This window comes from Salvelinus sp. IW2-2015, linkage group LG27 (genome assembly GCF_002910315.2).
Source record: "Salvelinus sp. IW2-2015 linkage group LG27, ASM291031v2, whole genome shotgun sequence".
In the NCBI taxonomy this organism is placed as follows: domain Eukaryota; kingdom Metazoa; phylum Chordata; class Actinopteri; order Salmoniformes; family Salmonidae; genus Salvelinus; species Salvelinus sp. IW2-2015.
The window spans coordinates 33,903,430-33,915,949 of record NC_036867.1 but is presented as its reverse complement, the minus strand read 5'-3'; the positions used below and the strand labels follow the sequence as shown (position 1 = coordinate 33,915,949).

At 45.5% G+C, this 12,520-nt stretch overlaps 1 protein-coding gene across 1 annotated transcript in view; it reads right to left on the bottom strand.

The window, feature by feature from the left end:
* The window catches only part of LOC111953355 (zinc finger protein GLI2-like), a 57,697-nt gene extending 52,401 nt beyond the window's left edge, over positions 1 to 5,296 (bottom strand). Inside the window, 2 exon segments of the mRNA XM_070435487.1 lie at positions 2,325 to 2,504; positions 5,057 to 5,296. Of these exon segments, the coding sequence (XP_070291588.1) occupies positions 2,325 to 2,504; positions 5,057 to 5,231 (355 nt within the window). The 5' untranslated portion in view covers positions 5,232 to 5,296.
* Positions 5,297 to 12,520: the final 7,224 nt, after the last annotated feature.

Sequence of the window (12,520 nt, the reverse complement as noted above, 5' to 3'; positions counted from 1 at the left end):
AGATTAGAGAAGTATCACGAACGTATACCTATTTCTACGCTTTGCTTTTATAGTCTATCTGGATTTTAAACTTCACTCATAAGATCGCTAGAGAGAGACAGAAATGAATACTAGACGGCGCTGTACTTCTGATTGGTTTAACTCACTATGAGAGACAGAGGGAATGATGTCTATCTGTGCTGGGTTTAACTTCACTATGAGAGACAGGAGTATGTCTATCTGTGCTGGGTTTTAACTTCACTATGAGGGACAGGAGGATATGTCTTATCTGTGTGGTTTAACTTCACTATGAGAGACAAGGGATATGTCTATCTGTGCTGGGTTTAATTCACTATGGAGAACAGAGGGATATGTCGTATCTGTGCTGGGTTTAACTTCACTATGAGAGACAGAGGGATATGTCTATCTCGTGCTGGTTTAACTTCACTATGAGAGACAGAGGGATATGTCTATCATTGTGCTGGGTTTAACTTCACTACTGAGAGACAGAGGGATATGTCATCTGTGCGGTTTAACTTCACTATAGCAGACAGCAGGGATATGGTCTATCTGTGCTGGGTTTAACTTCACTATGAGAGACAGAGGATATGTCTATCATTGTGCCGTGGGTTTAACTTCACTATGAGGAGGACTTGATAGGCATTTCAGTGGTGGAGAAAGCTGTATGAGCAAAGTGGCTGTTTTCTTGCTTCAACTTTTTTCTCCTGGTAGTTAAGGTCCATTGTTTCTCTGTGTAGCATAAATATTACACTACTAACAAGCCAACTGCATCATACAGTACAGTACAGTACCTTTGTCTTGGGAGCTGAGATACAGAGAGGCCTGCACAGTGTATTTCACTGTTTGGGAGTTGTTATGACAGTTTTAATACGCACAGCAGGCTGAGGCCTTTGGCTGCCTGCCCCTGGCTAGCCTGAGCAAGCAGAAGCTTGGCCCAGACACAATGCAACACAACAGCTCATTCAGAATCCCGGCCTGCTGGATGCTGTACAACTAAGAAACTGGAGGACAACGTTTACACTCTCACTGTACACTCAGGTAGACCGACTAGCGTCAGAGCAATAACTGAACTTGTACAGGACGGGTAGCAAAACTCACTGTCTGTGTGTCAAATCAAACCCTACCCATCACCTGGGGCAGAGGGGCCCGATCTCTCTTTCTCGGAGTGTTTGGAGCGWAGTGMGAGCTGCTTGAGGCGACATCGGTGGGGTGAGGTGTGTGTTTTTTRCCGGCAGAGGAAGCAGTAGTGGTAGCAGCCACTGTAGGAACACCGGTAGCCGTGAGCCTCATACGGTGACGGATAAGGGTCGACTGTATCTCCCATTGCCTTAACGTCTGTCGGGATTCCTGTAAATGTCACGCAGCAATACAGTGAAAGGCCAGTGAATATCGGTGGCTGTCCTAATCTGAATCCATCTGTTATGATGAACACAGTCAACTCGTTTGATACCCAAGCTTCTGTGTAGGGTGGTTTTGATGGCGTGTTCCCTCACACCACACTATAGCCTAATGGGTAACGCTACTGCACGGTAACACTATCCCCGTGTATGATAATCCGTCTCCCCCTAGACACCACTACCCTTTTAAGGTGACAGAGGTAGTTGAGGATGAAAGTAGGCGTTCATTACATTAAACAGACTTCTGGCCCAGGCGCCCTCTGTCTCACCCSTCCTCCCCCTGTCCCCCTCCTCCCCTCTGAATGAGCAACCTCCTCCAGTAAATGTCATCTCGGTACAATCAGGTCTGTTGTTTATGGAATGTCCTGGCACAGACTTGAGAGAGGGAAAATACTTACTGAACCTATACTGTGGTTACAGTACCTGAGGGRTTCTGGCCCGCCCTTTGAAGTTGTTTGAAATGAAAAATGTATAAAAAGTCTTTTTTTTTTACGTTCTGCTGTCTACAGGTCCATTGATCTGGGTTTCATCATTCTCCTATGGTGAGGTTGTTGCAATCTCAGTGTTGCTTTTAAAAGTGACAGTTTCTAATAAAAATGGCACCATATTATAGTCTTAGAGTACACACTGATACCAACAGAGGAAGGGGCAGGGGACACAAATAAAATCGTTCCCCTAAAATGAATGTTACAATTCATACCCACACACTTCCAAGGGTGGAAGTCTGGGAACTGATGAAGTCTGAGAACTCACCACTGTAAATCACCAGGAATTTAGCTCAAAAATACTCATAATTCTTTTTCCACTTTTGGGACTGTGTTCCCATGCATTCCACCCCTTCCCACACAGACAGTATCAACCTGTTGTGTAGATACAACAGATTTACGTTAAAGAGGGGTGGGCCTCTGTGGTCCAAGTCTAACTCACCTTCCATGGGGGTGATGTAGTCTGGCAGGTGTGCAGCTGCCGCCCCACCCCCCTGCATCAGCAGCTCTCCGTAGGGGTTACGATGGCTGGTCATCAGGTGGTAGAACTCAGCAGGGCTGGCTCCAGGAGGGGGAGGGGGCAACCCAAACAGACCCCGCTCTTTCAAGTGTTCATGTGCCACTGCATGGGGGAGAGGAAGGAGGAGAATGAGTGAGGGAAGACAAGAACATTGCAGGGAGAGGAAGGAAGGTTTAAGGGGAATGAGGGATGAATGAGATGGAGAGAGAGCGAGAATGAGTGAGGGGGAAAAAGACATTCCAGATTCCAGCCCCGGTTGGTCWACTTGGTCTCACCACATGCTGCCGGAGCCGTTTGAAAAGGGTTAGGACTGCCGACYTGATGGCACTGTCCTAGGGAGACAWTATCTGCATCCCAAATGGCACTCTATTCCCTACATAGTGCACTACTTTTGACCAGGGCTCTATATAGAGAATATAGTGCCATTTGGGATGCAGTCATTGATGCAGGACAAGAGGAATGGGAGGGAATGAGAGGGCCAGGCTGGCTGGGCAGTGAGGTCAGTGGATGTGCAGTGGAGGCGTCGTAGGTGTCATAGTCCTGCAGATTAAGGAGACAGACTTGAGAGAGAGAGACAGAGAGAGAGAGAGAAACAAAGTAGTGTTTGGGTTTCTCTCTTTGATAACATCACAGCGGACGCACGCACCCACACGCACGCAGCACGACACACACACACACCCTGAAGGAGCACCTGAATCCTACGGTGTTAGTCTGTTACAACTACACCCCAGTAAAATCCCTTTTAAAAGTGTCAGGGGCAATAAGAAGTGGGATATGGCCTTTAGCTGCTGTTGAATAGCAGCACTCTGTCCCAGAGGCTTCCAAAGTCCATCTGTTTCTCCAGGAATTTAGGAGGAAATATCTGCTCTGTTTATGGTTTGGGTCAGGGTCCAGAGGAGGAAGAGACCAGGGCTCCTCTCTCTCTCTCTCTCTCTCTCTCTCTCTCTCTCTCTCTCTCTCTCTCTCTCTCTCTCTCTCTCTCTCCCTCTCTCTCTCTCTCCTCTCTCTCTCTCTTCTCTCTCTCTCTCTCTCTCTCTCTCTCTCTCTCTCTCTCTCTCTCTCTCGTCTCTCTCTCTCTCTCTCTCTCTCTCTCTCTCTCTCTCTCTCTCTCTCTCTCTCTCTCTCTCTCTCTCTCTCTCTCTCTCTCTCTCTCTCTCTCTCTCTCTCTCTCTCTCTCTCTCTCTCTCTCTCTCTCTCTCTCTCCTCTCTCTCTCTCTCTCTCTCTCTCTCTCTCTCTCTCTCTCTTCTCTCTCTCTCCTCTCTCTCTCTCTCGCTCTCTCTCTCTCTCTCTCTCTCTCTCTCTCTCCCCTAATGTGTCACCTCTCCCACTGGAAGTGATCTTTCAGACACAATTAGGCCCTGCTGCGCTTGAGAGAAACAGACGTGTGCTTGTACTGACTTCTATAGCAGAACCAACCTTTTATTTTCTCCTCTCTCTCTCCTGGATCACATAACCACTTAAAGGGAGGAGTCACTTTGGATCAGCACAATGAGGAACATGTCTTTTGAAGCAGTCCGATGAAGGCCAGAGCAGAACTGAGCCGTCCCGCCGTACAACTCTTCTTTTTTTTTCTCCAATCAAATGAACAGAAAGTCCATAGAAAGAGAATGTGAATGACGAGTAGAACAAGCGGACTGGGCCAAAGGAATCCTGAGGCCTGTCAATGCTAATGTCATGCTAATGTGATGTAGCGCAGAATGACAATAAGAAAAGAACAGCAAACCTCTGCCTGTTTATACCTCTGTTCTATGTGTTGGCCAGCGACAAAGAGAGAGAATTTCCTGAAACCATTTATTTTCCATTTGTAGAATTCCGTACTAAATCAGTTTTAATAGAAAAACTTGGAATCAGAACAAAATCCATCCCGAAACAAGGTAGTCCATTAAAAGTCTCAGAATATAACAGTTGTTTTTCAAAAGGGTCACGTGGGAACATCAAACGTCAAACTAAACGTCTGCCGTCTCTCAATGAAATCCAAGGCCGTTCTCTCCTCTCTTCCGAGCCACCTATTTGAAATTCCTCAACCGAAAATAGCCACCTTCATTTTCTCCCTCTTTCCCATAGCTTTATCACTGCGAGATCTCCAACCCTGCACTGCTTATTTAACTTTAAAAGCAGGACCACATTACTGTTGACAGACTGTAAAAGGTGATTTATTTCCTATTCTGGCTCCTCGCCTCCACCCGTTATTGTAATTCAGCTCTGAAAAAGAGTTGTCATCACGTCGCTCTGAGGTAAAGGGGAAAGTTCGGAGTTCCATAGGGACTGTTAGTTGTGATCAATTTCCATGGCTTTCCAATAACCCCTTGGTATATTGAACACGTGGTGAGAAGAGGGAGGTCAGAGCTTCACAAAAAGCAATATGTAGCATGTAAGACTAATTCATGCAGCGATGTAGCACGGCTCTACGTGTCTAACCTAATCTGTATGCCCACTCAAACATGCTTTTACTAACGATCACAACGCAAATCCCTCTCCACACTGAAAACAATTGGTAATCCTCAGAAGTTAGAATCCTTCAATATCCACCAAGCTCTTCAGTAATAGATCAATGACACGATTCCTTTGTTGGGATCCACTTTGTAAGGTGATGCTCACTTGCAGTGGAGATGACCTTGGATGTGCAGCAATCTAGACATGCAGTTGAACTCACAGTCTGCAGGGCTGAGTCCGCGGGCTGCAGAGATCATGGACAGGGTTGGGCTGCTGTGAAGGGAGCGGAGGTAGTGCTCCATGTGAGGGTGGAAGTAGGGGTGAGCGGGGCTGAAGGGGGACTCCCCTGTCCCGGCTGCGTGGGGGGACAGACGGATCAGAGAGATGTCTGACATGACCGGGCTGCCACCTAGTCCAGGACTGGAGGAGGGAGAGAGAGAGAGAGAGAGAGAGAGAGAGGGAAAGAGAGAGAGAGCGAGAAAGAGAAAGAGAGAGAGAGTGTGTTATCATCTTAGTTCAGGTACACTGTGGTTCATGGCGTATTTTGTCTCTTGTGACAGACGGAAACCTTTGAACGGTTTCTTGTATCCATAAATCTCAAGTTCCTGTGATTTTCTTTAAGTTACAAGGGAAATAAAAACAGTTACAAATGAAAGTAAAACAATGGGACCCTTTGCTGTATCTCACCTGACCTAAGTCCTTACATGACATAGCCTAACCATTTTCCCATCTGATACTACAGAGCAGTGCCGACCGTGCTGCACGATGCAGTCAGAGCACTCGTTCACACACACACACACACACACCTGAGACATTTGTATAAACTCTGCAGGCAGGCCAAGTGTGTCAGCCAGCCAGGTCTAAGTCTGAATAATGAATCTAAGGTGAARCTGATACGCTCTGTCTCCTTGCTCTGTGTATATAGACTGGAATGAGAATGAGATCACGTCTAATATCATGGTCTGCGTCCCAGAGGGCACCCTATCCCCTAGTGAACTATAGGCCCTGGTCAAAAGCAGTGCACTACATAGTGAATAGGGTGCCATTTGGGACGCAGWTCATTCCTCGTCCTATCAGGGCTTTGATCTGGAAATACGTTAGCGACAGAGGTTTCCTTTGAGATGGGGTCATGGAGCAAACTGTGTGTGTGTGTGTATGTGTGTGGGTGTATGGAACGCAACCATGCAATGTAATGATATTACATCCCTATGGCATTACCTGATGTCACACTAATTTACCCTAAGTTACCTCATCCACAGACAAATACACTGTAACATAAGGTAGGCAGATAGATAGATAGATAGATAGATAGATAGATAGATAGACAAAAGGTTCAACCCTCAACATAAAAAGACGTTAGTCTGACCCTGGCACTGTAGCTGGTTTCAGCATTTCATCTGTCATTGTTCCTTTAACGCCAGAAAGGGATGATACTGAAGATAGTCACACTGTGCCTGATATGAGTTCTAACCTGACCTGGAGAGGAGGAAGTGAGGAACTCATGTCAATGAGCGGTGTGTCTCCTGCCTGGTTGCTGCTAGCTGTACAGACAGATCCTCTGATAGGCTGAAGATCAGAGGATACAGCAGCACACACCAGGTAGTCTSTCCCTACAGCCACTGTTTGTCTGAACCTCTGGGGGTGGAGCCATGAGTCTGGAAAGCTAGACTACGCACTATGCAGGAGACACCAGACTKATTTTCCTTCAGCACACCAGAAACTAGTACATACGATCTCCATTCAAATATAGATATACCCAGACTGAAGACTTAAAGAAGGTTGAAAACAACCTCATTTCACCAAACCTTATGCTTAAGAGATTCTCTAGTTACTCAATGAGAAACGATTGTACAGTTATGTGTCTGAAGCTGGACTCTTTGTCTATTTGTGCTCCTTCTCTGAGATGCTTTTTGAATACAGACCCAGGTTGACCTCAATCTCTCAGTTATCCCCAGTACTGTCTGTCTCCAGGGGCCGGTTGGTCTGTGCTTGACCCAAAGTGAGTCCACTCCGTTTCCAGTTAAATGCCCCCCAGACGACCAAGGCTTGTCTCAATGCCAACTTTCTGCCATGGGCCAACTTTCTGCCATGGGCCTTAGCTAACAGATGACCATAAAAGGCTCTCTGTCTGAGGCCTGAGAAGAAACAGATATTCCATTCACAGAAAGCCTTTAGATTACTGGGCAACTTAAAACTTCAACCTGATATTATGGACTGGAACCTGGCTMCAAAATGCTCTTGTCTYCCTATAGCTCAGTCCGTCGCTCTGGGCCTTTAGCCACAGACCTTTTCATCTCCCTGAGTCTACCTACCTGTACCATGGGAAGGAGTCTACTAGGTCCAGAGAGCCAAACAGATAGCCAAAAGTATGTGGACACCCCTTCAAATGAGTGGATTCGGCTATTACAGCCACACCTGATGCTGACAGGTGTATAAAATCAAGCACACGGCCATGCAATCTCCATAGACAAACATTGGCAATAGAATGGCCTCACTGAAGAGCTGAGTGACTTTCAACGTGGCACCGTCATAGGATGCCACCTTTCCAAAAAGTCGGTTTGTCAAATTTCTGCCCTTCTAGAGCTGCCCCGGTCAACTGTAAGTGCTGTTATTGTGAGGTGGAAACGTCTAGGAGCATCAACTGCTCAGTCGCAAAGTGTTAGGCCACACAAGCTCACAGAACGGGACTGCCGAGTGCTGAAGAGCYTAGCACGTAACAACCGTCTGTGCTCGGTTGTAACACTCACTAGCGAGTCCTAAACTGCCTCTTGAAGCCTTTTCATTGCCGAGCAGCCGCGCACAAGCCTAAGCTCACCATGCACAATGCCAAGTGTTGGCTGGAGTTGTGTAAAGCTCGACCGCCATTGGACTCTGGAGCAGTGGAGACACGTTCTCTGGAGGGATGAATCACGCTTCACCATCTGGCTGTCCGATGGACGAATCTGGGTTTGGTGGATGCCAGGAGAACCTGCACCAATGCATAGTGCCAACTGTAAAGTTTGGTGGAAGAGAAATAATGGTCGGGGGTTGTTTTTCATGGTTCAGGCTAAGCCCCTTAGTTCCAGTGAAGGGAAATCTTAAAGCTACAGCATACAATGACATTCTAGATGATTCTGTGCTTCCAACTTTGTGGCAACAGTTTGTAGAAGGACCTTTCCTGTTTCAGCATAACAATGCCCCTGTGCACYAAGCGAGGTCCATACAGAAATGGTTTGTCGAGATCAGTGTGGAAGAACTTGGCTGGCCTGCACAGAGCCCTGACCTCAACTCCATCGAACACCTTTGGGACGAATTGGAAGGCRGACTGCAAGCCAGGCCTAATCGCCCAACATCAGTACTTTACCTCACTAATGCTCAGCAAGGAGGGGACCAACTCCATATTAATGCCCATGATTTTGTTKAACGAGCAGGTGTCCACATACTTCTGGTCATGTAGTCCATGTAACATTGCGACGCGAAAGAGAAACCAACGGTCGTATTCCATTGCAGCAGTACATTGTGATTGCGTCACYAGTGAAGCAAGACCAATTGTTTGATTTGATGGAGATAACTATCTGATTGATATTTAAAATGCCTCAAAGTTATTAACCCTCGCACCACTATTAACTGTTAACACGTCATCTGCATGAACTGACGAGACCTTGTCATAGAATACCCCGAGGTTGCCGGGGTTACAGTAAGCAATTTGCATAGGACCTGAGATGTTCGTATATCATAACAATAGCAAGCACCTACATCAGGCATCAGTCCCTTCACAAGATCATAGACCTGAATAGATGTAACTAACTGACTTTTAAATATGAATCACAWAAATATTGATCTCCTTAGCCAGCAGTCATGCAAAAAACGAGAAATGCTTAACTTAAATAAAACCCTCGTCCATAAAGAAGAGTATGTCTTTACTTAAAATGATAGGATGTAGAGAGAGCAGCACCCTAAATAAGTAATACAATATTCAAATTTTAAAGGCCCGCCAGTGGAATTCTTTCATCATTACTATGCGGAGGCCTGGGCTTCAGATGCGACCGGAGCTCCAGATATACAATGCCAGGCTGTGGAGCGTATCTGGGCCTGGCGCCCGGCGGGTGTGAGATCAAGGAGGCTGTGMAGTTCTCAGTCGCCCTGCTGAGCACGAGGCACCTCCAGTCCTACCTTGGCTGTTAGCTCGCACAATGCAGGACTAGACCAGCGAGTTGCTAGCCTTTGCAGTCCCAACAGAGAGCGCTAAAAGCTGGAGCAGATGTATACGTGTTCTAATTAGTCCACTTAGTGTTCTGTCTGAAACACTTTGGGTAATTGAACATGATTTAATTTACACCTCTCCTCCGCAGACATGACCTAATTCTACTGTACTGTAAGTGTTCAGTTGACGGTGGTTTTATATAGCTGTCTGGATTTAAAGTGTGCTCAATATGAGATATAATTTGTATAATGAGGTGTGGATAACTATATGTGTGTGTATGCTTTGTGTGTGTGTGTGCATGTGGCTGGTGTGTGTGTGTGTGTGTGTGTGTTGTGGTGTGTGTGTGTGTGTGTGTTGTGTGTGTGTGTGTGTGGTGTGTGTGGGGGTTGTGTGTGTGTGTGTGTGTGTGTGTGTGTGTGTGTGTGTGTGTGTGGTGTTGTTGTTGTTTTGTGTGCCTGTCTCTGTGTGTCATGTACCTGCGCTGGCCGCTGCGGTGAGCGACACTAGAGATTAATTACAATGTGACGGTGTCTCCTCTGTAGCTGCCTCGGGGCTGGAGCTGTGATTTAGATAAATCACATCGTCCACTTCAGGGCTGGAAGGAACTTGCTGTAGATTTTTATATGGGCCTGGACTGCAACATGATATGGATGGTTTGGGCTTAAACTTAACATGCAATACTTTCAGCAGTTCCACATATGCAGAAAGAGGGGGAAATTACTTACAACAAACAGTTCATTGGATTAGAGGGTTTGAAACAACGGAATGTTAACACAWRARTATTTKCGTGGACACAACCATCCTTTGTTGACTCTGGTCAGCTCAGTATTGCTACCAGTGGCAGTCAGTGCCGTTTATGATGAGGGAGGACGTTTTTAGTTTTTTACACAAAGGTAGGTGCACACAGGTCGAGAGAGTTTAACTACGGTGTAATCATTAGTCCAACAGTTGCAAACAAGAGTTTCTATTGGACAAATTCAGGTATTTATTTTGCTTCCGTTTAAAAAAAACGTTTTTCAACATAATCACCGTAATGAGTACACCCCTGATCARGCGTAAACACAGTTCACTTTCATAGCATCCACGTTGTATTCCTTCTCACCTCTATGCACTCTCCTCCTCTCACCTTTTCCCTTATTTTGTGAACTTCAATGAACAACACATCAGCTGTATGTGATCAGGAGTAAAAACCTTTCCAAGCCAAACCATGTCATAACCGCTACACACAGCCTACAACGTAGTCCCCATATTAACTAAAGTAACGTTCCCAATCAATATAGCTAATAGAACTAATGCGTTAGTAAARCCGCTACAAATATGCAGTAAAGTTACAGTGTATAGTCACTGTAAGCAGTTTAGCAGTTACACCGGCAGGCCCCGGTGGAAATAAATTCATCAAACCAAAAGCTTACCTTGACTTSGAAGAGTTCCAGTGTTGTGTTGGATAGTCATAGCCAGCTAGCTACCATAGCATCCCTCTATTTGAGCCGGGTGTTTGAGTAGGCTAAATTAACCAACTGCATTTGCTAAGTAAGTAAAACTGAAAGTGAAAAAAAATGATGAAATCTCTCTCCCTTGCTTCTCCTTCATTTTTGAAAAATMWATTTGTTCAAAATTGTTCAACTATTCTCTCTCTCTCTGAGTCAACTAGCCACCACATTTTATGCACTGCGGTGCTAGCTAGCTGTAGCTTATGCTTTCAGTACTAGATTCATTCTCTGATCCTTTGATTGYGTGGACAACATGTCAGTTCATTKTGCAAGAGCTCTGATAGGCTTCCTCTGGAAGTTGTCATAATTACTGTGTCTATGGAAGGGGGTTTATTGAAGTCAGTGTACTAAGAGGAGGACGGAAGCTAGCTGTCCTCCGGCTAAACCATGGTGCTAKCCTACAGAGTGCTGGTGAGGCTACTGTAGACCTTCKTTGCAAAACAGAGTGTTTTAATCAATTATTTGTTGACATGTGAATATATTTAGTATAGTTTTATCTAAAAAGTAAKTTTTTAAATGTTTTAAACATTTTATTTTATTAAATTCACTGAGGAGGATGGTCCTCCCTRTCCTCCTCTGAGGAGCCTCCACTGATTGCTACCTACTAGGAAAGCTGGCCAACCTGTAGCATCATTTGCCGATTGTTAAAACGTCTARTAATTGTTGTGTTTAAAACTACAGCTGACAGGTACAACTGTTGAAACAGTACTGCCYTAATGAKATTATAAATAGTCTTGCTTGCCTGACTCATAGCGATCCACAACAGGAAGAAACTACACGATTAGCCTCTTAAATATGTACCTTCCGGGCTGACAACGARTTTACCAATCAACCAAACAAGTCATCTCTGCAYAGTTGTTCCTGACAGCTCTAAACAAACAGATGGGAAATGGGAATGAGACAGCGATTATAGAGTCGTTAGAACTGAAGTCACAGAGCAACAGAGCCAGAAGCTACAGTGTTAGGATATTAATGGGAATGTTGCACTCACAGGCAGCCTCTGTCAGTGACTTGATCTGTTCTTATAGCCCTGGGCTGTTTGGTAGACTTAACGCAATCCTCCTCCTCATAGATAATAATGSYSASWSWGYSYCYMMGTMMTMTRRCCCCCCCCTAGTCTGGGATACTCAGGATGGTAGCAAAAATATCTGTTCGGGCCACAACTTGTGCACTTTGTTTTTGAATGATCATAGTGATAAAGGTAAAAAATGATTCTCTCTGGGAATAATGCGTGTTAAAAAAATATCATATTCTCTCTGAATTGTAATTCGTTGGAAAGTACCTAACTATGCTGTAGCTGTGGTTGTCTCTTCCAACAGGTCTTCGAGTGAAAAACTAAACCCGTGAAAAAGTTTTGGGAAGTTTCTAGAACAGCCATGATTTGTCATAGTGTCAAGAAAGCCGGGACAGCTTGTGTCGACGCACACACTCCATGCGGGTGGTTTATATCATAGCTTCAGTCCAAGCTCCTGCATAGCTATCCGGCACAGCAGAGGAGGTTAGTATCCCCATCCCTACTGTTCTCTGCCTCTAGCGGAACCACTGCTTTGAGCCCAGGACTGCTCCTGTCCTSTCATTTGACAGTGATTAAAAATCTCTCCTCTATACAGTAGAAAAAACTCAGAAGAAGAGACTCTAAGCTTCTCTTCCTCTTCCCACTTCCTCCCACTGCCGCCGCTTCCTCCCCACTTTATGACAGCTGTGACAAAATAACCAGCCCTCTCATTATGTTATATGCAAACAATGATAAAGGGGACTGTATGGAGATGTCATGTTAGACAATCAAGCAGGGGACCTCTGACACGCAGCCACCAGCGTATAATAAAGTGGGCCTGACTGGCGCGTCTCCTCGACAAATGACACCACACTTAATTTGCTGTGCAATGTTCCTGTAATTAGAGTGAATTTGGCACAGGCACGGGGAAAGACAGCTAGATCAAGGTCTTGATGAATTAGGGGTCCACTGTCAAGATCAAATCACATTAATCAAGGTGGCCGTGTGTAGAGACAG